At 41.4% G+C, this 24,615-nt stretch overlaps 1 protein-coding gene across 1 annotated transcript in view; it reads left to right on the top strand.

The window, feature by feature from the left end:
• Positions 1-24,543, top strand: part of LOC131695044 (AF4/FMR2 family member lilli) — a 42,955-nt gene extending 18,412 nt beyond the window's left edge. Inside the window, exons 7-12 of the mRNA XM_058983571.1 lie at positions 46-503; positions 565-645; positions 704-878; positions 11,545-11,643; positions 11,720-11,825; positions 11,894-24,543. Of these exons, the coding sequence (XP_058839554.1) occupies positions 46-503; positions 565-645; positions 704-878; positions 11,545-11,643; positions 11,720-11,825; positions 11,894-12,003 (1,029 nt within the window). The 3' untranslated portion in view covers positions 12,004-24,543. The remainder of the gene's footprint in view (positions 1-45; positions 504-564; positions 646-703; positions 879-11,544; positions 11,644-11,719; positions 11,826-11,893) is intronic.
• The last annotated feature ends 72 nt before the right edge of the window (positions 24,544-24,615 follow it).

Genomic DNA, 24,615 nt, shown 5'->3' on the forward strand with positions numbered 1-24,615 from the left:
TCTCATCTTGGTCTAAACCGTAGCTCATCATGTAAATCATTTCAGACTGAAACCCTCGACCAAATGCCTCCGACCAATCACGACCGGTTAGAAGCGGATCAGCAACAGCTTCCTGTACCACCTGCTCCTGTCACCACCGCTACTCCAACCGCTGTAACCTCTAACATAAAACAGCAAACTGCTCCGGCTGCAACTATCGTGGAACCACCGTTGGTCAGTACAGTTGGGGCTGAAAGTGGTACTACCGCCGTCAAAATGATTTACGTATCGTATTTTGAGCGTTCCAATGATGACGAGCTGGAAGTTCGGGACCAAAACCGATACCTATCGGAGGCAAAACGACTGAAGCACGCAGCCGACCGGGAGGGTGATCATCTGGCGCAAGCCATGCTCTACCTGGAGGCGGTGCTGTTCTTTTTGCTTACTGGTGATACCATGGAGAGGGACCCGATCACCGAGAAGGCCGCCTTCACCATGTACAAAGATACGCTCAGTTTAATTAAGTAAGTGGTTTGCCGTCTATGGCTGGTACTGTGAAAGTCACATACTGATGTTTATTTGCAGGTACATCTCATCAAAGTTTCGTAGTCAACAGCAGCATCTTACGGTGCAGGGTAGCATCCACAGTAAAGTGGCGATATTGAGGTACACATTAAGCCACCTGAAACAGTGCAAGAAAGATAACTATTTCCATGCTTTTTAGTCTACGGTGTCAGTCTTTAATCTATCTGAAGCTTTACAAAATGCGACGTCATGACATAAAGGAAGTGCAGAGGATTATCGCTGAATACAACCAGAAGCCAAACACAACCGTATCGGCCGATTTGGTCAATGGCAATACACCGTCGCCACTGTCGCCCACCTCCGTGGGATCACAGGTTAGTGTGAATAAATCATTGTTCTGCCTGGGTATTTAGGTTGTTCTTACCTAGATAATTGATTGTATAATTCTTTTTATGGGTTGACGTCGAAATAGAAATATTTTGATAAAGATTTTTGATGAGGTCCACCGGAAAAAAGATCGAAATTCAACGGAAGATAAATTCCATTTTGTATGAGCCCTTAAAAGTCGGAAGAGCATTTTCGATGACCGAGCTAAGATGAAAATTTGTAACGTTGTCGGTATAATGAGTCTCACGCGCTTCAGAACGCAATCCATAATTATAGATGCTTCAAAACGGGCTTGAACGCCTTTAGACTATCCCTGGGACATGAAGTCCCTGCAATAACAAACGATTATCACATTGGAGACAACAATTCATCATTCGGCAACTCGCCGGCGCCCATTATCGCGTCATCAACAGAATTATTTACAGTCGGGCTTATAGGCAGTCTTGATAGCTTACTTATGAATTAGTCTAAGACCATAATGTTCTTGGTTGTATACCATTCCCCAGAAAACCATTTTCCATAAAGCCAATCCCCTGAATTCCATCCTCAAGACTGTACCGTTCCCTCGAAAGACATTGCCCATAATGTACCATTCTCTAGAATGCCATTATCCAGAATGCATCATTTCCCAGAAAGTCATACTCCAGGGTACCCCATTCCTCAGAAAAGTTAAAGTTTAAAAAAAATGTAGTGTAGCCTAAGGTGTGCGCATTACCTAATTCAAGGAACTGATGCGGTGTAAAGCTGCTGAGGACGTGCCGCCGAATGTGGCCGGCCCTCCCAAGTGTCTCCTCCTTTCTTAGCGGGTTATCGTTCGACATTCTGGCAACATGCCCAGCCCACCGCAACCAACCAATTTTCGATGTGCAAAGTAACTGATGTAATTCGCGGTTTAAACACTATCTCCATATTCCTCCTGCACTCCACCAAAGATCGTTCATAGCATCTTCTGCTTGAAAACAGTAAGAGCGCCTCCAGCCCTCTGTCAGCATAGTCCAGGTTTCGTTGCAGTAGGAGACAACCAGTCGAATGAGTATTATGTAGATGGTTAACTTTATGCGGTGGCCTATTTAGATAGATCGAAGGTTAAATTACCGAAAGGATGTTCCTCACAAGTGACGTGGGATTGGAGCCACACGTATTTGTGCTGATTTTTCCACTAAACAGAATAACAATTTGTAATTGAATCAGAAACTACAATCACATCGACCGATAAGACGGTTAGCTTTAGGTTGAAGTTGATCTACGGAATCAGTATTCGCTCACCATTAACACTCACAAAGGGCGTTTCGATGCACTCACCATACTCCGGTTAGCAAATCAGCGCCGGAGGTATTTCAACAGCTGGAAGACACAATGATCTTCTATCTTGATTGTTCCTATATCTATGGTCGGTGTTAAGTCAGACCGGACCAAGTCGCAAAACATCAAAAAATGAGATAATGATAACACTGGGTAAAGAATATCTTCAGCTAAATTCGACTTTTGGCAGATTTGAAATATGTAACCATAAAGAAATATGTAACCATAAATTAAAAAATAATTTCCAATTATAACGTAAAGGATGCTGCAATTCAAACTTTAAACCCGTTTTTCTCGAAATCAATATTTTGTCACTTGGTCCGGTCTGACTTAACACCGACCATATGTCTCAAATCAAGTACCTCGGGCAGACCCTTGATGGAAATGGGATCAAGCCTGATCCGGAAAAAGCTTCAGTAGTAGCAATCATACCACCCCAGATCATAAACCGTTGTCAATTTTCGGGAGGGAAAAAGGTATTCCGGTGTACACCACGAGCAGGTTGCAGCGGAGCGCATTGACCTTGACGTCATTGAGTTCATCAAGCACTTCCTGACAATGTAACCGATAGCGTTTAAAATGGCTAGGGATGAACACAAACAGGTCGAGTTCTCAAACAGGTCGTTCGTTCAGTATATGCAATCCAGTTTGCCTACCAATATGTACGATATCATCGACTCGCAGCTGCAGTAGTTTCATCAGCGCGGAGACAGCCTTTCAGTATTTTCAAACTATCACATGTATGGATAACGAACGGTAATTAAAGTGTCGGGAACGTATCCTTCGTGAGTTACCCAAGAGTCATCCAGTTGTGGGGCGAATGCGGTTGGTGGCACGTAACTATGTGTGTTGGCTCGGTATCGATGAACAAATCCCCCGGCTTGTTCATTCGGATAGCAAAGACCAACTGCAAGACCAAGCTTTACGAGCTGGCCAATTCCTCAGCATCTACCAAGCGGATCACAACCTCAGCAACACTTGATTTTTTCAATGCACTGTGTGCCAGAGATACTGATCACGAAGTACGCAGTTCAAAAGTGAGAACTTAGAAGACTAATGCAATAACAACGGCCTTTTGCGTCTAAAAGCGTCACCCCACCACCCGCAGTCCAACGAGCTTTCCGAATACTTCGTAGACACATTTAATGCCATTTACAACGCCTTCAATGTCGTTTGGGAATGATCGAGACTACCCAGAAGAAGCAGTTAGCACAAATATCACACAGCATCTGTTCTGAATAAGGAACAATGGTACGTTGAGCCCGCAGTAGAAATCGATGGTGGTGGAGAACAATCGCCTTCGCAATGGAATTGAATTCTTTCGTCCAGGAAAAACTTTTTAGACGATGTTTGAACCTGGTTACAGGCTGGCAGCGAAATAATAGTGTTACGCTAGTAATACTGTTTATTTGCTGTTGCTGCTGCTGGTGTACACAGTTTTGCGGTTAGAAAATAACTGGTCCTTTGCTAAATTACGTTACTCATGATATTTTTTGTGTGCACCTCAATTCCTAAAACCCACTATAAAAATTAGACGGGTATGAAAATAGAAATACGTTGCAAGGGTCGTTCGAACGTCATACTCAGCAAAACGGCAACTGTCATCCAAAAGTCAGCGAAACTCGGTGTTTCCTTTTCCGGAAAACCGCACATAACACACACAAGCAGTCAGCATCAAACTGGCAAATAACTGCTAGCCGTCGACAAGACTGGTCGAAGCGGCAAAACGTGCCTAAGGATCACCCAAAAGGAAGCGCCCCGGGTGTAAAGAACGGAAGATTGACCGGACGTATAGTATCAAACGGTGACGACATTGCACCGACCGGCAGATTCGATTTGTCCACGTGTCGGAATCATCAGCAAGCCACATTGTCGACAGATTGGTAATCGAACGGACGCGGCCGGGATGTCAATTAAAGGCTTTCGGCAAGCAGATCTGTGGGCGGTATAGGACAAATCACATATCAATTCGTAGCTAACGTCCAGACGACAAGATCCGGAGGCATCTGTCCGTATCGATTCGTGTCGGAACTGATCGAAGCTTAATCATCCGGCGATGATATACTGAACAAATGACCTTCCTATAGGAAGGTTTTTTTTTGTTCACAGCTCAATTCCATCAACTGTGTGAACCGCGCAGCAGACTGACAAGAGGAATCGTCGGTCACATTTACCATCGGACCTTAACACAACGGTCGTAAGGCGCGGTCAATAGAACGCACGGTTGCACGTCGGTAGCTGGACGGGGCACAAGCCGCACAAATTGACGGCGAGAGGATAAACAAGCAGGTGTTTGCGGGGATGTGTTAATGCCCAGATCGACGATTAAGCTAATTCGTCGGACGGATTAGGACCGAAACATGTACAGCGTCAACGCCCATCACGACTGGGAGAAGAGGTCGCAACGATGTTGGGTGCACTCAAAAGAGAAGAACCGTGAGTAAGAAAAAAAGAGCGATAGAATGAGAAGGAAGAAGCTAGGGCGAGAGTCTGCCGTTCTACGCATTGTCCCATGTTGCTTTTTGGTCATTTTCACTTTTTTTAATCAAGCAGTCCTTTTTGATGCATATTTTCAGAAACCACATCCAAATCATAAAGTTTGTTCGAAGACTTCGTGAAAAAATACCAAGTCTGTTTGTCCCATTGTTGATATTCTACGCATAATTGTCCCACTAACAAAAATCCCAAAAAAGTGCGCAATAAAAAAATAATTACGTAGCGTTTAGTTAAGAAGTACATTACGCTAGATGTCCGGCACTGAAAAAATTGATGGAAAAATACAGGATCATTAAAAAAGAGATGGCAGTGGCAATATTAATCACAGCAGTGAGAACAATCCTGTAAAGCTCTTCATTACTATCGTCGCTTGCATAACATGGCGAACGCATCTAGGATAATGAGCCTATTTTCGCAATGTTTTTATTATCACGCTACCCATTTGAAGCCGTTGGTTAGTTCAGCGTTTGCTATCTTTGTTCATTAAATTGGATCCAATGGTAGGGCGACAATTGGGGCACTCGATTGGAACTTTAGTTGCGATCAAACACTAGCATTTCATCGTTTTCAGGCCATTTGTGTTATTAGATTGGTTCTTAAAAACGAAGCAAAGTTGTGAATGCCAAATTAATGCACTCCATCGAGTGTAGGCAGAGTAATTAATGATCTTGTGAGGTACCCTTCTAAATACAGTAAAAATAGGTACTTTACCCTATTTCCAATTTTGATGAAGCAACAAATCTCCCGAGTAACAGAAAAACTCACGACATACACTTTTGTAAAAAAATGAGTTATGAGCATCATTTACATAGATCGTTATGGGACTGATATGCGCAGAACTTTCCGGTTTCCGCTCGATTTCTCGGCATAACAGTCCCACTTAACATTTTTTCTTAAAAACTAACGTTAATTGAATCTCTATAATAAAAAACTGGACTGATTATATTGAAAACGATTGCCATGAACGTAATTTTAGACAATAAAGCTTTATTTGTTGCACCGTTTCTCTCCAGATTGCTAATACAATTTTCATCTTCAATCGCGTTTTTCTCAGTTGCCAGTTTTGTAACATGGGACAATTGGGCGTAGAACGGCAGTGATGCTTTTCGTAGGGTAGACGTACCCTAATTCATCTCATTAGTCAGAATATCACACTATTTCGATTGTAACTCAACTTCCAGTGATTGGATTGCGCTAAAATTGGTATCAGCAGCCTTGCTTCGTTTCTAAGAAGCATCAGTAACATAAAAAATGTGGTTTGAAAAATGTACAACACTCGCGTTTGAACGAAACATAAAATCGAGTACAACGCACCCTTATTCATCCTACCATTTGACCGAATGCGTTGAATAGAGATAGCAGACACTGCTCTAACTAATGTATTCAAATGGAGTTGTTGAATTAAGCTTCTGCAACGCCAGAAATGCATCAGTGGTCAGGTCAGATATTGCTTCAAGGTGAACAGTTTTCGTGGCCATACACACGTACACAGTTACATAAGCCTTCACTAGCTTTGGGCGGTATGTTCCTTGCTTTACCCAGAGCGGACCAGCGTAATCCACACCAGTCACAGCGAAAGGCGGAGACGGTACGATTCGTGAGTTGCATGACGCTTTTGGTCTTGTACGGTAACACTTTACACATTTGCGGATTATCTGACGTACAATGGAACGAGCCAGTGGCCAGTATCGTTGTCGAATGGCATTAATAAGTGCTGCTTGTTCAGGATGGAGAAGCTCGTGGTGCATTGATCATCCTTGTGATTGGATCCCTGTAGAATAATGGGATATTTCGATGCAAACGGTAGTTTTGAGTGAACCACTCGGCCCCGACACGGAGCAGGCCGTCCTCGTAGAACGGGCGTAATCCAATCTGTTTGCAGTGTTTGTTAGCCTGAAGTCGCTCAATTTCGTTTGTAAGCTGCACTTGTTGCACCACCCTGAAGATAGCTACTGTGGACCGATGCAATTCATCGATGGTCAAATGGCGTGGCGATATGCGTTCTGAGGGTTGATGTTTCGACAGTTGTTAGAATGTCGTAAAACGTACGCCATGATACGCTGAATCTTGCGGAAACTATTGTACTTAGAACATAATGGAAAAGGTTCGGTTTTCATTACTGGGAGCAGGCATGGGAAAAATCATTTCACGAAACGATCAATTTGAAATCATCCACCAACATGCTCTTACTGTGAAACCCGATCTCGGCAACCCTTCTTGTGCAGAGTTACGCGCTCATACGAAAGCTAGAAGCAAAACACAAAACTGAAAAAAAGTGACAGCGCCCGGCTATGATTCATTCTCCATCGCATACGTAGTGTTTTGAATGAAAGCAGAAAGGATCGCAAATGAATGCATTCTTTCATTCACAAAGATTTATTTCAAAACATTCACTGGATCGTTCTAATAAAAAAAAACTTGTCGTTCTTGTTTATAGACCTGTGAAATTTTCACTTGGTGATCTCTTATTATGCATTATTTTTTTTCTTATTGTTGAGTAAGTAGTTTGCAATAAGCTGGTGAAAAAAATAACTTCTTAAAACGATTCGGTGCATATCACAATATAAATTTCAAGTGGATTGTAGTGCAATCTACTTCTCATCATTGATTAAAGTGTACAGTTGCACTATAAAGTTGACCTAACCCAACCAGAGAATACAATGTCACATTCATTTGTGAACTAAAAGTTGATCCACTAGTGAATGTTTACGGGAGCACGTCGTTTGGCATAAGTTCGTTTGGCATAAGTTCATTTGGCATAAGTTCTTTTGGCATAATGTTCATTTGGCATAACAGTAGGCGACACATACGTTCGTTTGGCATAATGTTCATTTGGCATAATGGTCATTTGGCATAATGGTCGTTTGGCATAATTTAAAAAAATACGTTGAATTTTCTGTTACTAGTCGTTGACGCCTAATGTGGCTACGCCACATCGCTTTAAACCCGGTGCTGTCCGACTTCGCTCCGCTCCGTCGGACTTGAACTAGTTGATAGCCCCTATGTTTGAGTAATCCGGGCAAACGAGTGGATCACAGGTTTGCTCGCGAGGGGCCGCCGACGCACCATCGGAACCCGGCGGAACCCGCTTCGGATCCTTGGTCTCAGTTATGCGACAATGCCAAGGGTTAATTGGTATATAGGTTCAAATAACTGCTCATATTTGAAAGAAGAATCAACCCTTATGTTTAAGTAATCCGGGCAAACGAGTAAATCAACACTTTGCTAGCGAACTTATTAAACATGCAGATTAAAAGAGCTGCTCATTTTTAAAAGAAGGAGTCAACTCCTAATTTTGGGTAAAACGGGCAAACCAGTATATCACCAGTTTACTTGCGAGGGCCATTTGGTATGCAAATTTAAAGAACAGCTCATGACTGAAAGAAGGAATCAACCTTCTGGCAAATATACACGTATATATTTGCCAGAAACAAGGATTGATTCCTTCTTTAAGACATGAGCAGCTCTTTGAATTTGTATACCAAATAGCGCTCGGAAGTAAACTGGTGATCCACTCGTTTGCTCAAACTTAGGGGTTGATTCTTTCTTTCAAACATGAGCAGTTCTTTGAATCAATATACCAAATAGCCCTTGGAAATATCGCATAACCGAGACCAAGGGGTCGAGGTGGTCATCGACCGGCCGTCAGAAGTGGCTACCTCTCACCAGCAACTCACTTGTTTGCTCGGGTTACTCAAACATAGGGGCTATCATATAGTTTAACTACCATACTTAAAGCGATGTGGCGTTGCCACATTAGGCGTCAACATTAAATATAAGAGATTTCAATGGATATTTCAAATTATGCCAAACGACCATTATGCCAAATGACCATTATGCCAAACGACCATTATTCCAAATGACCATTATGCCAAATGACCATTATGCCAAATGAACATTATGCCCAACGAAAGCATGTGTCTCCTGCTGTTATGCCAAATGAACATTATGCCAAATAAACTTATGCCAAATGAACTTATGCCAAACGAACTTATGCCAAACGACGTGCTCCCAATGTTTACAGTACAATCTTCCGATTCAATCCGCGAATGAAGAACACGATCTTCTTCATTCAACATAGTATGTGTCATTCTTTTACCTGGCTCACATCTTCGGAAGTTCATCTCTACCTACGTTCAGTTGTGTTCTTTTGGAGAGTTTTAGTCGGATCGTGAATGAACGACTGGCTGCTGTCAAAGCAATGAACGGATTCGCCAAGAATCATGCGAATGAATGATTATTCCCATCCCTGACTGGGAGTGCAACTAACTTCTTCATCTCTGAGAGCAGTTGTTCCGGAACCGGATCCTCCACTTCACAGTTATTCACATTGAGGGAAGCTGCGCCGTTCCACCATAATTTGTTGAATATTAGTTCCTCGGCAAGCTGTCCTCTCGATACTACATCGGCGCGATTACAGTCTGATCGAATAAAACATCATATACATATACCCATTTGTGCTTTCCTGGATCTCAGCGAAGCGGTCAAAAACAGAGCGGTATACAATTCCTTTCTTGGAATGGTGAGTTCGTGTATTGGGGCAAACTTGGATTTATAGCTGAGTGATGAGTCTTTGCCGAGCCGTCGATAAACATGCTACGCAGGTAGATGCATGCACCGTACGTTACGGTTGAGGCATCCGCGAAACCATGGATCTTGTATCCAATGGCATCTGGAAACGTAATACACCGAGGCACCTTGATAAGGTTCAACTGTGGCAATGCTTTCTGAAATTGCTCCTCGATGTCATCCTATCGTGTATTTGTCTTTCAAAGTTGCTGTACCAGAAGCTTTGCCATGACGATGAACTGAGCGAACAATCAGAGTGGACCGAAAAAAATGCAATTTTAGAGTAGATTGTTCGTTTTGTTACCCTTTCAATTTGAGTCAATACAGGTCGATGCTGATGGTAGACGATTAGGAACATATCATGGGTTGGATCCCATAGTAGTCCCAAAACGTTGATGGCCTTGATGGAGAGTTGAGGTGTTTTTCGCGGTCCTCGGACGGTATGTGTTCTAAAAACACGTCGGAATTCGAACACCATTCCACCCTTTAACTGACGTTGATATTCGATGGCTTCTTCGACAGTGTCAGCACCAGACAACATGTCATCCATATAACAGTCCTCCTTAAGAATGCGAGCGGTGATCGGAAAATCATGTGATTCTTCTTCGGCAAGGTGATTCAGGAATCGAGTGGTGTGATACGGGGCGGATGCGGTTCCATACGTTGGGCGTAGAACGGCAGTATATGGCGTGTGTAATCGTCGAGAAGGTTACGTTACCTTATGGGATTCTCCAGTCAACTTCTTCAGCTGGATATCGGATATGCGATTCAACGATTACCCGTTTTTTGTTGTTGTAAATCACCTTGTTTTCGTATCACAAGAATTTCGTATCGAAGGAGAACAAATTTGCACTGGAAATCAATTTTCAAACGATCTTAAACTAATCGCGAATACGTTTCGGAAATTCTAATTTTGGAGTTTTATAAAAATGCAACCGAGCCGAACATTACTGTTCCGTTTCATTTTTCATTTGTTTGAATATTAATATTCATATAAGTTCCATTCTTCTGCAAGTGGCAGTAATAACATATTGAAAACAGGTTGTTGGTGAATCAGCAAGCGGACATAGTTTCTTTCTTCTTTAAACGCTGATACTCCGATTTGTCTCTTCGAAGAGTGAGGTGGTGGACTAGTCTTTGTTTAGCTTCCCAAACTAATGGCGGGTTACTATTCTAGCCAAACATATCAAATGGTCCTAAGTGCAAATGACAGTTCCTCTTTGTTTACTTTCTCTTTCGCTAATAATTCGTCCGCTTATACGTTTGTTCCTTAACTCTTAGCATAATATGCTAGTCGAAATCACAGTTTTTCGACATAGCCTGAAGCAATATTAAAGTTTTATAATGGCGCAGTAATAATCGAATGAGAAAGTAAACAAAGATTCATTTGCACTTAGGACCATTTGACATGTTTGTCGAGTATGTTCTTCACGAATATCAATTGCCTAGATTTCAAGTTATTCTGTTTCACCATCCACTTTCTCTTTGGCTGCAACGTGGCAATCTGTTCGTCACGCCAACGTTGCTAAAACTGCTCAGTTTACCGTTGTACCACAGATAACAGACGTTTAGGCTAGGACAAAATTTCTTCAAAAACCTGTGTAAACTTTCAAATTGATAAATCCGTGTTTCACTATTGCCATCTGCGCAACTGTTTGCTACACGTGTTTGACAGCTGCACTCTAACTGCATTGTAGTGATCACTGCGCCATCTGCAAACGTTTGCCAAACATGTTTCAGATGTCTGATTTATTCGGAATTTCAGCAGCGGGTATTTACACACGATTCAAATCGAGCCTAAACGTCTGTTATCTGTGGTTGTACCTTTGCTCATCGATCGAGCTGATTCAACTTGAGACGAGTTGTGTGTGGTCCAAACAGCAAAGGCTGTCAAACCAACAAATGTTCCTTTGTAAGCGCTTCCACGCTGTCGAGGCGTGAATACATAGGACAGAGGGGACGCGCGTTGAGACAAGTCACCACTTGACACAAAACCGTCGTCAATTCCTCATATATGAGTTTCTCATTACCTACGATTGGTCGAAGCAACGTCTTGGCGCATTTAACTGCCGCTTCATATATATACCACCTTGATGCGTGCTTGTCCGTGAAATGAATTCCTAACGTATTCCGAGATTTACGAAGAAATGTTTCTTTAGCTTGGCGTGTTTGGTGATAGATCATAGATTTCATGCAGCTACCAATTTCAGACTATTATCAGACCATACTAATGTATCTGCCCAATGCAGTTTCAGTAACAACTAAACAATATCTTTCCTTTTCCAGAGCTCCGGCTACTGCTCTGGACAGACAGGTCAAACAAACCCAATCCAGTGCTCGTCGATCAGTTCATCCCCGTCGCCATGCTTGCTGATGCCTGTTCACGTAAGTTATGCTTTGTATAATTTTTATCAACACAATCAGAATGGTTCGTAATCCGTGTCCATCTATTCGCCCACAGGTGCACATGGCATTCCAAAAGCAAGCCACGCTTTTCAACCACCTGCTCAACTGTCAGGATTTGTGGGAGCAAGCGGACAATCTGGTGATACGGGGGAATCATACAGGTAAAATAGCGAAAACATAAATAAAGGTTCCACCATATAACTGATTACCATCAACATTGGTTATTTAGATTTTTTCATCGAACTGGACCACGAGAACGGACCAATGACGCTACATAGCTCGCTGTACAATGTGGTCAAGTACGTTCAGGCTGGCATCCAAAAGCTACGGAGGATGTAGAACGAAGCGAATAATCAGAAAACCATGCGGGTCCAATCCTAGAAGGAAGTTGAAGGGGTGTACACACACACCTATAGCAAACACATTTAAAGACAGTCTGAATAGAACTAGCATCACAAGCCAATCGGTCATAACCCCGTACCCCCTAACAACAACCAGCAGGAGACTGATATCGACGATGCCGCCTGGCGGTTGGTGCCAGCCAGCAGGTGTGAAAGCTCGGCGACGGAAACCAAGTTCCCGCGCACCGTCCGTGACTGACAATAATCTATCAAACTGGATGCGACGATTTGTAGCTGGCAGGGACCAGTGGTAGATAATGGAACCTAGATGGCCGGGGAGGAGAATGCACTAGCTAGCTAGCGGGTTTCAGGGCGGTACGAAAGAGAAAAGCTGTGATTTTATAAGTGCATAGTGAGTGGGTAGGTTCGAACGACGATAGTGTTGATTATTGGAGGCAGACAGCGACGGCCACCAATCGACGGAAATTGAAAGCGCTATGGTTTTCTTTCAGTTGGATTATTGAGTTAATTTAATTGTAAGCGTGTAAAACTATTTTTGTGCTTCTGTTTTCGGTGCTTCTGGGTTGTGCGTTGGTGCATTTGAAGGCTGGTTTAATCAAAAAATGAATCTATGCTTCTTTAAGATTTCAAGATGAAAGAAGAAAATTTGCTAGAAACGGGCATTCTTGGTACTTTTTCAATAACTTATAAGTGTTATTATACTCATACTAAACTGTTTTACAATTTCAAATGATTAATCACTTATTCAGTACCTTTATGAAATGTATTGCAACTTTCTTTGTTGGAGTCGATGTTTTTGAATGGACTGATCTAGTAGGAACCTAAACATTTTGTATTTCGTACTTTAAAATCCTTTTTCCATCCATTAATTTCATAGAATGTCACGTCACGAACAAAACAAACAAATTCACGATCATACGGAGGCATCACATTAGTTCGTCCTAACACTTTTTTGTGGATTGTGTAGTTTATTTATATTCTAAATTCTTCCTTCCCTCTTCTGTTTTACTTCTTTACGAAACAAAGCCGAAAAATTGCACAATTATGTAGAGCTATTATAGTGCCTGTTAATCTTAATCAATTGTCTCATAGACATAAATTTTTGCGACCACCGACGACAATCTCACAACGTCACAACATTGGTCCTCCTCGGCGCGTTCGTTCTTTCAAGAAAAAAAAACAATATTATTTCCGCACTCGGTCAACACCAATATGTATGTCGTCACCAGAGTTTGAAATGGCAAAAGAAAAACAAGCATGCACCTAATACACATAACGTTATTTACTGTCCAATCTTTCGTGACAATGCTACCGATCTCATACTTTCGTTTTGCAATATGAGATGATATTTTTGTAGCTAAAATAAAAACGTGATATAATTAGTATTTTCGCAAAAAGAGACCATAAATAGCAATGAGAGATTGTCTTGGAGATTCTCTTTGTTAACTCTCTTTTATGTTTAACATTCATGAGGCCGTAAGGCAAGGAATCAAATGTTGCTTATTCCACTCTTGCAGAGCAGTCTCTCTGGATGCAGAGAGTATCAAGTTGCACTAACTGATAACGTTTCTCGTAGCTTGCCAGTTGGCCATTCTGATTGCAGTTTAACCACAAGTAAGGAAGAAGCAATCCAGTTGAGGTTCTCGAAGAAATCCAGAATTTTCTGTTGTGACTGTGCCCTCCACGTTCCACTGACGTTCCTCCAGTCGGAACATCTACAGTCCTTCGAGCCGGATTAGGATGAAGCCGCCGGATCAAACCGTCCAGGACCCGCTTTTAAATTAGAATTGTTTTCACTTCTGTTGCTATATTCCATTTATTTGTTGTGCATCAGTAGCCCTCGCGCAAGAAGAAAAGGCAACAAACGCGTGTGCGTGTTAGATCTTGCTCGATCGTCGACCAGTGCCAGATGTCTACGGCTTTTCGAATTGGTCCAACGTTATGAGCAGCAAACTTGCCACTGTTAATGCCGAATTTTATAGCGTCCAAGACTGCATAATGGCTCTTGTTCCCGACAAAAGGTAGCAGAATAGGAATGAGTCTGTGAAGCTTTTGAAGATCTACATGATTACCTCTCCATGGCAATCGAAAAGATAATAATGCAGACAAAAAATGCTTTTCTGCCAATCACCACACCGGACGTTTTAATTCAACAGCAGCCATTGAAGGCATAGATTTCTACCTTCGATAAGAATTACGCAAATTGGCCAAAATTCGAAGTGGTTTACCAGGGCCTAATGCCCAATTCAGCAGACTCCGGTGCCAAAAATTGTACCATCTGGACAAGGCTCTGTAAGGTGCGGTGACTGGACTGTGCTGACGGAGCGGTATGAAAATCAACGTGTTATGGTCACATCACACATAAGAGGATTGATCTAACTGAAAAGGCTAACAGGTGAGTCATATATATATAGATTTGCGAGTCCTTCTAGATGAATCTACGAGCCATGTAGCATGCCTCCGATATTTGCACCAGCAGCTCGTCGGGATTTCGCAGCACATAATTGTCTACACCCACCACAAATGCATTGGCCAAAGGGACGCACAAGGATTGGGAATCCACTCTAAAACGAAGTGAATTGCCTAAGTATGACTCGATCATCACCCTCCTGACGACCAGATGCCAAATTTTGGAAAGTTGGCTTCTACACCGGTTCTGTTGACGCCAGCCACCAAATCGAAGTTCGTCACAATAGCACCAAAAGTACTAATGTAGAAGAGTTACACCACCACAACGGGTACTGCCAGTCAGGCAAAAATGTGTGAGTTTTGTGGTTTCAATGATCAGTGTGCTACTTTAAAAAAAGTGAATGCGTCCCAGAAGTTCGACAATATCTGAGCAACGGACGTTTGTTTCAAATGCCTGCACAAAGTCCATCTATCAAACAGATGTCCATCCAATAACATCTGAAGGAAGTATCAGAAGCGTTTCCGTACCATACTCGAGGATGATGCCTAGAGCCGAAGGGTGCAGCCAGGATGCATGTACAAAGGTAACAGATACGATATCGGTTAAAGTTGTAACTTTAGTCCCTGTTTCGAATTCGAGTACAGCTCTTAGAGAAGATCCAGTAGTTTTCACCTTCTGTCCATGTAACTACGGGCAGTCATCAAAGATAGTGACGTTACTATCTGCAGTAGTTCACGCCATTGATGGACATAATCAGCCACATGAGTGCCGTGTGTTGCTCGACAGCGGTTCTCATATTAATATCATATCTGAGAAAATGCAGGCGTCCTTGAGTGCAACGAACCAATGTCACCGGCATAAACGCTTGCTCGATATCGCAGTACGTTGACTTTGTTCGAGAGTACGGGTTTTTGGACATTGTCACGAAGTGGAAGAGTCCAATCAACCCGATAGGACAATACACTATATGCTACATCACGCCGTTCTTCGACCACACAGCTCCAGCACTAAGTGTCATGCTGAGTTCCATGGAAGTGTCAAGCCATCGTCACCAAACCCATCGCTCAATGATATACTCAAGGTTGTCCCCGTTCTGCGGGATCTGTTTTCCATCCTGCTCGAGTTTCCGGAAGCATGCTGTCGTTGTTTCGGCGGACATAACCAAAATATATCGTCAAATTATTGTGGATCCAGAAGACACATTCTACCAGCTAATACTTTGGGGAGAGCAGCCAACATAAATGCTACGTGTGCTTGAACTTACCGTTACGTACGGAATACTATTCGCTCCATATCAAGTCACCCCATGTTTGACCCAGGCCGCCGTAGCAGAGTCGGCAGACTTTCTCTTCGCTGTTCGTAGCGTAAATGAGGTTGTTACATCGACGACGTGTTATCTGGTGCGGATGCCATCGAATGCTATCGAATTGAATGGAAATTGAAAGAGATGCTCGTCCGAGGTTGTTTACTCTTGCAGAAATGATGGGGCTCCAACTCTGTTGAGTTCATGCAGTGCATTCCAGTTGGGAAGTGTGAAAGCCAGCTAACCTTGCAGGAAACTGATACCAAAGAAGCAATAAAGTGATTGATTCTGAAGGTTTGGTACAATTAAAACTTCTCAAAAGTAAATTAAAGGTTGCATCATTGCACGAGTTAACCATCCCGAAGAAGAAATTGTCTGCCGCTCTACTGATAATTTGTCTATTGGAAAGGATGCGAAATCGCATAGCAGAGATCCAGAGAACCATTGGCAACTACAAGTGGTACTACGTTTGTTCGGGAAGCAATCCAGCTGACGTGGTATCGCAGGGTCAGCTAACTCACTCTTCAATTGATCATTCGAGAATTGCAGCGGTCGACGGAAGTGCTCTTCAAGATTTTCCAGCACGTTCAATTGACGGACCAAATTGAATGCCTTCAATCCAACAACAACCAACAGCCCAACAAGAAACGGGAATCTTCATCCATTAATCAAAGGTGGCATGCTCCGAGTCGGAGGCCGACTCGTTAACTCCAAGTTGTCATATGCCTCAAAGCATCTCATCATATTGTCCGACAAGGACCCCATCACGACGATGCTAATCAGGGCGATGCACATCAAGCTACTTCATTCTGTCTAATCGCCACTCATCAACGTCATTCGACAGTGGTACTGGCCCGTCAAGGCTCGCTGTACCGTGCGACAGATCACTCGCAAATAATGGGAAATCTTCCACAATCACGAATCGTACCATCTCCACTATTCGCAGTGACTGTCCTTTGTTGGTAAAACAAGGAACCAAGCTTGTCAAGGCATATGTAGCAGTGTATGTCACCTCGAAACTGTTTCTTATTTGACGACAGATGCGTTTCTGGCATTACTGAAATCGGCAAAAACTCATCTGAAGCGAGTCGTCGGCAATGCGCGGCTAACGTTTAAAGAACTGACAACAATCCTCACCGAAATAGAAGAATGTTGAATTCTCGCCCTCTCTTCACCGGAATCCTAAAAACTTCTGGAACTTTGCTAACTTTAAACGAGTGTCCGAACGTGTGTCTCGACGATATTGAATCAACGTCTGCCTTGGATACTTGTGAGCTATTTGTAAAGTGTTTCGCTTCAGTTTTTGCGGAGAATACTGCTTCCAGAATGGTAACTGAAGCTGCTTCGATCGATGCCCCTGTAAATTCTGTGGACACGAGTACATTTTAACCCTTAAATGCATGCTGTTGCCATTTGGAAACACACCGAATTTTATGATATAAATGCTCAACAACAAGATCGTATCCATTCAGAAAAATGAGTAACAAAGAAAAATGATATTTATGCATTTAAGGGCTAATCACTCCCGATATGATTGTTACCGTTGTAAATAGGTTGACAAAATCGTACTTAGCGGGACCGGATGGGATTCCAGCTCGTCGCTGTATTGCTTCTTTTGCGGAACCTTTGTGCAACTTTTTTAACAAATCGTTTGAACGAGACAAATTTCCGGTGATTTGTCGGTGGCAGTCGTTCAATAAGTTATAAGAGCGTCGCAATATTAGAAATTACCGGAGCATAACCAGCCTATCTTCAGCATCCAAGATATTCGAAATTGTGGTAAGCACATTCGTAATCTCGCACTCGAAAAGATACATTTCCACCGATCAACATGGGTTTATGCACGGACGATCCGTAAGTACAAATTTTCTAGATTTCACATCAACTTGCACCGCGCAGATGGAAGAAAAGCCACAAATTGATGCAGTGTACACGGACTTGAAAGCTGCATTCGACCTAATTGACCGCTGAATATTATGAACAAAAATGCCACGGCTCGGCGTATCACAGAATTTCGTTAAATGGCTGGGTTTTTACTTGAGTGACAGAGTACACCGTGTGCAGCATTACTCTTGTGTGTCCTCTCAGTTTACGAACAAATCTGGAGTCCCTCAAGGCAGTAACATGGGATCCCTACAGTTTGTATTATTCTTCAACGATGCTGCTTTGCTGTTTGGCGTGGGGTGCAAACTGGTTTACGCCGATGATTTGATTTTATGCCTCATAGTCCGATATATCAACGACTGCATCCGCTTTCCAGGGCCTCTGGATACATTAGTTAGCTGGTGTCGTAGAAACTGGCTAATTATTAGCATTGCAAAATGCCATATTATAATTTTCCACCGCATGTTCAGTCCGCTACATTACGACTAACCAAATCGATGCACAAAGGCCCATAACAGTGGATAGCGTCAGCGATCCCGGCGTTTTGTTAGATACGACGAAGCTAGCATTCAATCAGCATCGTTCAGCTTTGATTTCGAAAGAAACCCGTCAACTTGGCTTAATTTCTAAAATCACCGTGATTTCAAGGATCCGCTTTGTATGAAGGCGTTGTAATGTTCGTTGGTTTGCTCACCACTTTGCGCCCCGTTTTGCGCTACGACGAATGAGCGCTAACATTGCATATTATATTAGTTGGAAGTCATAGTTTCATCGTAGCAAAGCGGTTTCAATTTATGCGCCACCAGCCATCGTAATCCGGTTGAGCCTTACCGGAACGATCCTTTAGTGGCCATTGCGGTTGCTCTCATATACACTTCACCCACAAGTAAATAAGTAGAAGCAACCCCGTTGAGGTTCGCGAAGAAATGCAGAATTTTCTTTCGTGACTTAGCCCTCCACGTTCCACTAACCTACCCCCGGTCGGAACATTCGGCTTAGTGATAATTTTCCTAGACTGATTTTAGCTAAAATAAAAAGTAAACCAATCACAGATTCATTGACGTAAGACAAATGGAATTATTTCAAAATGAAAGTCTTCTTGAATTATCGTGGAAAAAAATCAAAACTTCTCTGTCGGCGTTCGAATAAATTTGCGACTTTTTTTTGGAATTCCAACCATCATCTGCTGCCCACTGGACTGGTCGACCTCGGCAATCAAGCGGTCATTTTACCCGACATTGGGCTATCGTTGACGCGTAAATACCTCTGTCCCATACCCAAGGACCAAAGGCGTGACATTAACCTTCTTAGCCAATTCACTCTCAACGCTATATCCTAACCACTCTATAAACTGAAACGATCGGTACGGTTGTCCTCGTTTCTTCCTCATTCAAGATTCAAAACGATTCGTTAGTTAAATTATTCATTAAATGAAAAAATTAATTGTTGTATAATTTTGAATCATCGTCAAACCCAACTCTGCACAGTAGACCTGGTCGTTTCAATATTTGCGATATATTAGGTTCTTTACTGAAACAGTTAACCTCACTTTTCTTGACAGTTCGATTGTGCTGTTTACATGGACTTAGAAACATTTGTGGATGACTAGATTCCACTCGAAGCAAATCGTAAACAAATTTTCTAAGTCCATGTAAACAGTACAAGCGAACTGTCAAAAATAAACACTTAGTTCATTTGTGACGTCACCGTAAAATATTCAATTGAGTTTTACAAGCTGAACTCATGATGAATGAAGCTCTTGTTTGACAATTCTTGGAGGTTTGTTTACTTTGTCAGTTGCGTGAGTGCGAGTGCAATGGGTGCTCATCTGTTACATTCGAACTCTCGTAACTTCTTCGTAAACCACCGAGAATTGTCAAACGAAGTTCATCCGGTTCATTTTGTGGGGTTATGTCGGTTGGTGTAAAACCTAATTATAATATGCTTCGAATGTTGGCAAGAAAAACACAAAAGAATAACTGCAGTGTTTTCCAGGATGCTTTTCAATACTGGCTGTGTAAGGGTTAGAATAAAATAGATTAGCTCATTGAGTCATCGGTGAAGCGTCCCCTGAGAGGTGTGTCTTTCCAGTGTTTTAACCTTCTGTCACTCGCGCTAGTGCATTGAGTGCACGTCGGTCTGAAAATCTAGCCAAATCGTCTAAGGACATCAGCGGCTGCTCGTGCAACGAACCATTTGTGCGACATCCGGAGAATTAACTCTGGAAAGATTATTGTATTGTTATTACTTTTCAATTAAGCGAAATTTTGTGCAATTGTTGGTGATACCCAGCTTATTGTCGCGGTAGAATTATGGCACCTATGGCACGGCTGTAGAAGCAATTTGTCAAAGCGGCTCAGAGCTTCATTGTCCTTAAGGACATTATACAAGCGAGCCATAACGTAGCTCCTACGCCGCACACACCCCTCTCCCCTGCCTAACCATGTATCTGACATGAGCAAATAAAAAATACGCTTCTCAATACACTAACCTTGCCGGTGTACTACGAAACTGCTACTTGAGGAAGCTAGAACATTTTCCTATACAACCAACCCGAGTTTTTGACGGAATTCCATCTGTAGCTCTTATTTTGTGCGAAAATATCACCGCTCTTCACTTGGGGTTTCTTTTCGAAACACTTATTTTTCTTCTTCTCATTTTCAGTGCACTTTTTCAAATGCACTTTAATCACACACCACTGCAAAAACATTCGCGAAACTTTAATCGTTTATTAATACAACTTCAAATTTTCTGCCAAGGTACAGATGACCGAGGGAAAATGTCCCAAAACTCCCATTGGTTCGTTTGAATTTTCACTTCGAATTCCATTTTTTCTCAATGTAAACAAGTGCGTCGGTGCCTAGCAACAAGCGTGCGTTCCTGGCTTCCACATGTCTTCACCTTAATGATAGGTAGTAGTAGGTATTTCCCCAGGCACTCTTGCTTATACAGCCGAATGCATCGTTTTGTTGGCGAGGAAAAATTCGTTTTTGAGTCAAATTGCTTGTCAAATCATCAGTTTACTGGCGTTAATATTTTGCGGCGAAAACAGCTTTGTATTTGTTGGGTACAGCATCCTGTGCTGTGACCAGATACAACTTTATTTCAAGAATGTGCCTGACATAAGTTTAGTTGGCCATGAGATGGCATCCTCTGTATTTCGTCTGAACATGGAAGTACAACTTCCGGGTGGATGTAATCTAGTGAAGTGATGCATCATCCTATTCGGTTGTGTGGAATTGCGTAATAAATCTTCTCGGGTCAAGTTATGGAATTTTTTTTTCAATGTTCGAATAATTTCTATAAATTCCCTTTCAACATTCTGAATCTAGCTTTCTGTATCTACTATTAATACGCGTGGTTTATAACCAGTTCTGACTGAGACACTGGTGCTCAAACCACAACTACCAACAAGCTAATCAGTCGTTTTCTGATGCACAGTTTCAAAAACTAACGTTCTGATGTAACGAAAAAATAACCATCTTCAACCCAACAAAAAATGATGAAACCTAAAACAGCCCTCAAAAGAAGCACCGCATTTGCCCTATTATAGGAGTGCTAGGCATACCTCACTACGTCAAAGTCTGTAGGTATACTTTTTTTTTTCTTAAATCTAAAGCATAGTATAATTTAATTTAATTTATTAGTTAAGCTTAAATTAAATTATTTGAAAATCTAACTTGAAACTCACATCAAAGATTAGTTAAATCTTAGTTACTCAACAAGCGGGCGCGCACGCGCCGGCAGTAGTTGTGAGCGGCCAACTGCGACAGTCTATTCGTTATAAAATTCCTCTATTTAAATGCTTCTGTTTGCTTTCTAGGCGTAGTTAATTTAAATATTTTATTTTATTTAACAAAAAATGAACTAAAAGGTGTGCTAGTTAGAAGACAATCGATCAGAACAGAAAAAAACGGCACTCTGACTTATATTTCCCCCAATATTTATAAGGAATAAGGATTAACGAAACAATACTAGTGCAGATCGCTGAGCTGTTGTCGCTTGCTTCACGCTTATCACTCCCAACAATTATTAGAAAATGTGTAGCGAAATTCGCTTTTTAGAGAAAATAGAAAAAAAAAAAATAAAAGAACACAAGCGCAATCCATTTGCGCTTTTTGCTAGCAGTATAGATTTAATTGTTATTTTGGTGTAGATTTTGTTTGATATTCATTTTATTTACGTTCGTCTAATCGAAACACAGTTGCTTTTTATTATTTTAGTTTAGTTGAAAAGTTCTGTTTTAAGTTTCCTCTATGTGGTGTTTCGCTGTTTAAATGTAAAACGGGTTCATGTCAAAGAGTGATGGGAGAACACCAATAAACGGCACGTCATCTATTTCTTCACTGTCTCCCACCCCTTGTTGGTAGTGTGACAGCGTTGTCGCCAGAAACAATTTCGAAGTAACGCGGGTTCCCATTCCCAACTGGGACTCTATTTTCACAGTCACGTCACCTAGTGACTAAGAGGAAATTTTCATAATCTGAAGTGACTTTTCTGTATTGGGTGAGAAAAGTCGTGTAGTGTCCTTGTTATATTTGAAATCTGTCAAGAAAGTTTACTCTAAAAGAAGAAAATTTTTCAATCGTCGTTTCAATTGATCAATAAAGTGGCTTTCATACGTACCTTTCGTTAGGCATTTCTAACAATAGCTCTTTTACTCAAAGATCAAAATTTGTCACATTTGCCTATTTGAGATCTGGACAGTCTAGCTAGACTCACGTCACGAAAAATTTAAAGGGTTCATCCACATCACCACTATCTTGCGAGAACTGGAATTTGTTTCATGAAAAACGTTTATTTGAAACGATTAGCGTTTTCCAATGTACTCAAGAGACATAATGAAGTTTCACTCTCAATCACAAACGATACAACACAAAATCGTGCGATGCGACATGGAAATGCGTTCGGTGCAACATGACATTGATGAAATCGCACTGCAACGCTACGCTACGAATGTATGCCGGTTTGCGACACCTTTGATGTGTACGGAAATTGGAGTTTTGTGTTCATGCCTACAGATCGTTACAAAAAGCAATCCATGGTTAGATATTTTCCAAACTGGCCAGTGACGGAAGATTATGTTTAGGCCCTGATTAATTCTGGTGAAGACTGTTAACTCAATATGTCACTTGTTTGTTTTTATTTAAATCTTACCTAATACATTTGGCGCTGTTCATTTTAATATATTCTGGTTGCGGTTGAAAATCGAAGAATTGACTTGTGCCTTTCGTTTTTCCCTATTTGCAGAGTGGGCAACTAAAGCGCATCTTGTGTACATGTTAGAGAATCAACTTGCGCATCATCTACACCAGTTGGGCTTTAGTTCCGCACGCTGAAAATAGGAGAAAAATCGAAAGGCGCAAGTTCACTAATTCGATTTTCAACTGCAACCAGAATACTTCAGAGCTTTTTATTAAATTTGTTTTCTATGGCCCTGAAAAAGACAGCTAAATTAAATGTACCGCTTTGATGTGGGTTCGAATTCGCTTCCAACATAGATTTTGCTTGACATACATATTTGGTCCCTGCGCAATGTGGCTCATAACTTCGCAATATACAAACAAAAAATCTGGGTTCTGGGAAAGACCAATCTTTTTTGCCAGACCACATGTACTCTTTATTTACAACGCTGTTGATTGCAAGTAGACTATGCATAACCTACTTTGAAAGAGAAATCCGGGGACTAAATCACTCACGAAATGTTTAAAACCATCCTTTCTGACATCAGCTTCTTTTGAAGGGTCAATTCAGTCGTCTTACATATTACAATTCATATTTCGGTAATATCCCACGTTTCGGCCTTAGTTCGTTGCCTTCTTCAAAAGAATTAAAGAAAGTCACATTTTGTCAAAAGCAAATTATATGTAGTGCAAATTTGCGTACGCTATATAACCAGCGCGTGACTAATAAGTCTCTAAACAATCAAAGTTCATCCAATCGGAACGGCGGGACTTAAACTCTAAAATAATTGCAACAACAACAACAACAACAACACAATACCAAGTAACTGGAATAACAAAAGAAAAAAAGGGAAAACAAATGAAAGAGCTAAACAAACATGCAACCAATGTACTATTTTAGATATACTAGAGCAGTTAAGACAAGTCAATATAAATATATACCTATCGTATGTGATTTTTTCATCGCATCGAATCGGAACACGAAGTCTAAATCAAGAGGAACTAAAAATGGTCGTTGCACGAGAAAGAGGAACTTAAACAGTAATAATTGATACAGTTCCAAAAAAAACCTATATAGCAAAACAAAGCAACTTATAATCCTAACGACAGAGTAGAGTGCAGAGCAGGAAACTGTAAACAGAATGAATACTATATAATATTAACTATATATATACACCGTAGGTTTTAGTGACAATAGGGTACTTTCTTGATAATAAACACAGTGTAGTAGTAGCGAACCGGAAACGGTTTTGAAAAACCGATGCATGCAAAACTGTGTTATGCAAAAAAAAACGAATCAAATTGCGCTGCACTATACAGCAATGGCGTGTTCGCTCGTCGAAATTGACAATTACTGGGTTACTAATAGGATTGATTGATTGCAACAACAAAAAAACGAACCAACAAGAAAATATTGAATTGCGGTGGGTGCGGTAATAATGTGAATGCAACTGCGAAGTAATGTATTGAATTGATTCTACTAACCAGTGCTCGCAGTGAAGGTGGTAGGAGAGAGAGCACAGGAAAAGTTTTGGCGCTGTTGCTGAACATGATACTAAAAAACAAAACAAGCGTCAGAGAATGACTAATAAACTATGCGATAAAAGGCAATTTGAGCTGAAGGAAAAGAAACAGAACAATTTGTACATAGTTATATATACAATATTATATACTATTATTATTATTATTATTATTATTGCTATTATATTATTACAATTATGTAGAAATTTTAGAATAAAACAGATTGAAAAAATCAGTATGTTGGCTGGGTTATCACGGTTTAATCTGAAAGAAAACCAAGTGAAGGCA

The sequence above is a fragment of the Topomyia yanbarensis genome, unplaced genomic scaffold (genome assembly GCF_030247195.1).
Source record: "Topomyia yanbarensis strain Yona2022 unplaced genomic scaffold, ASM3024719v1 HiC_scaffold_252, whole genome shotgun sequence".
Taxonomy (NCBI): Eukaryota; Metazoa; Arthropoda; class Insecta; order Diptera; family Culicidae; genus Topomyia; species Topomyia yanbarensis.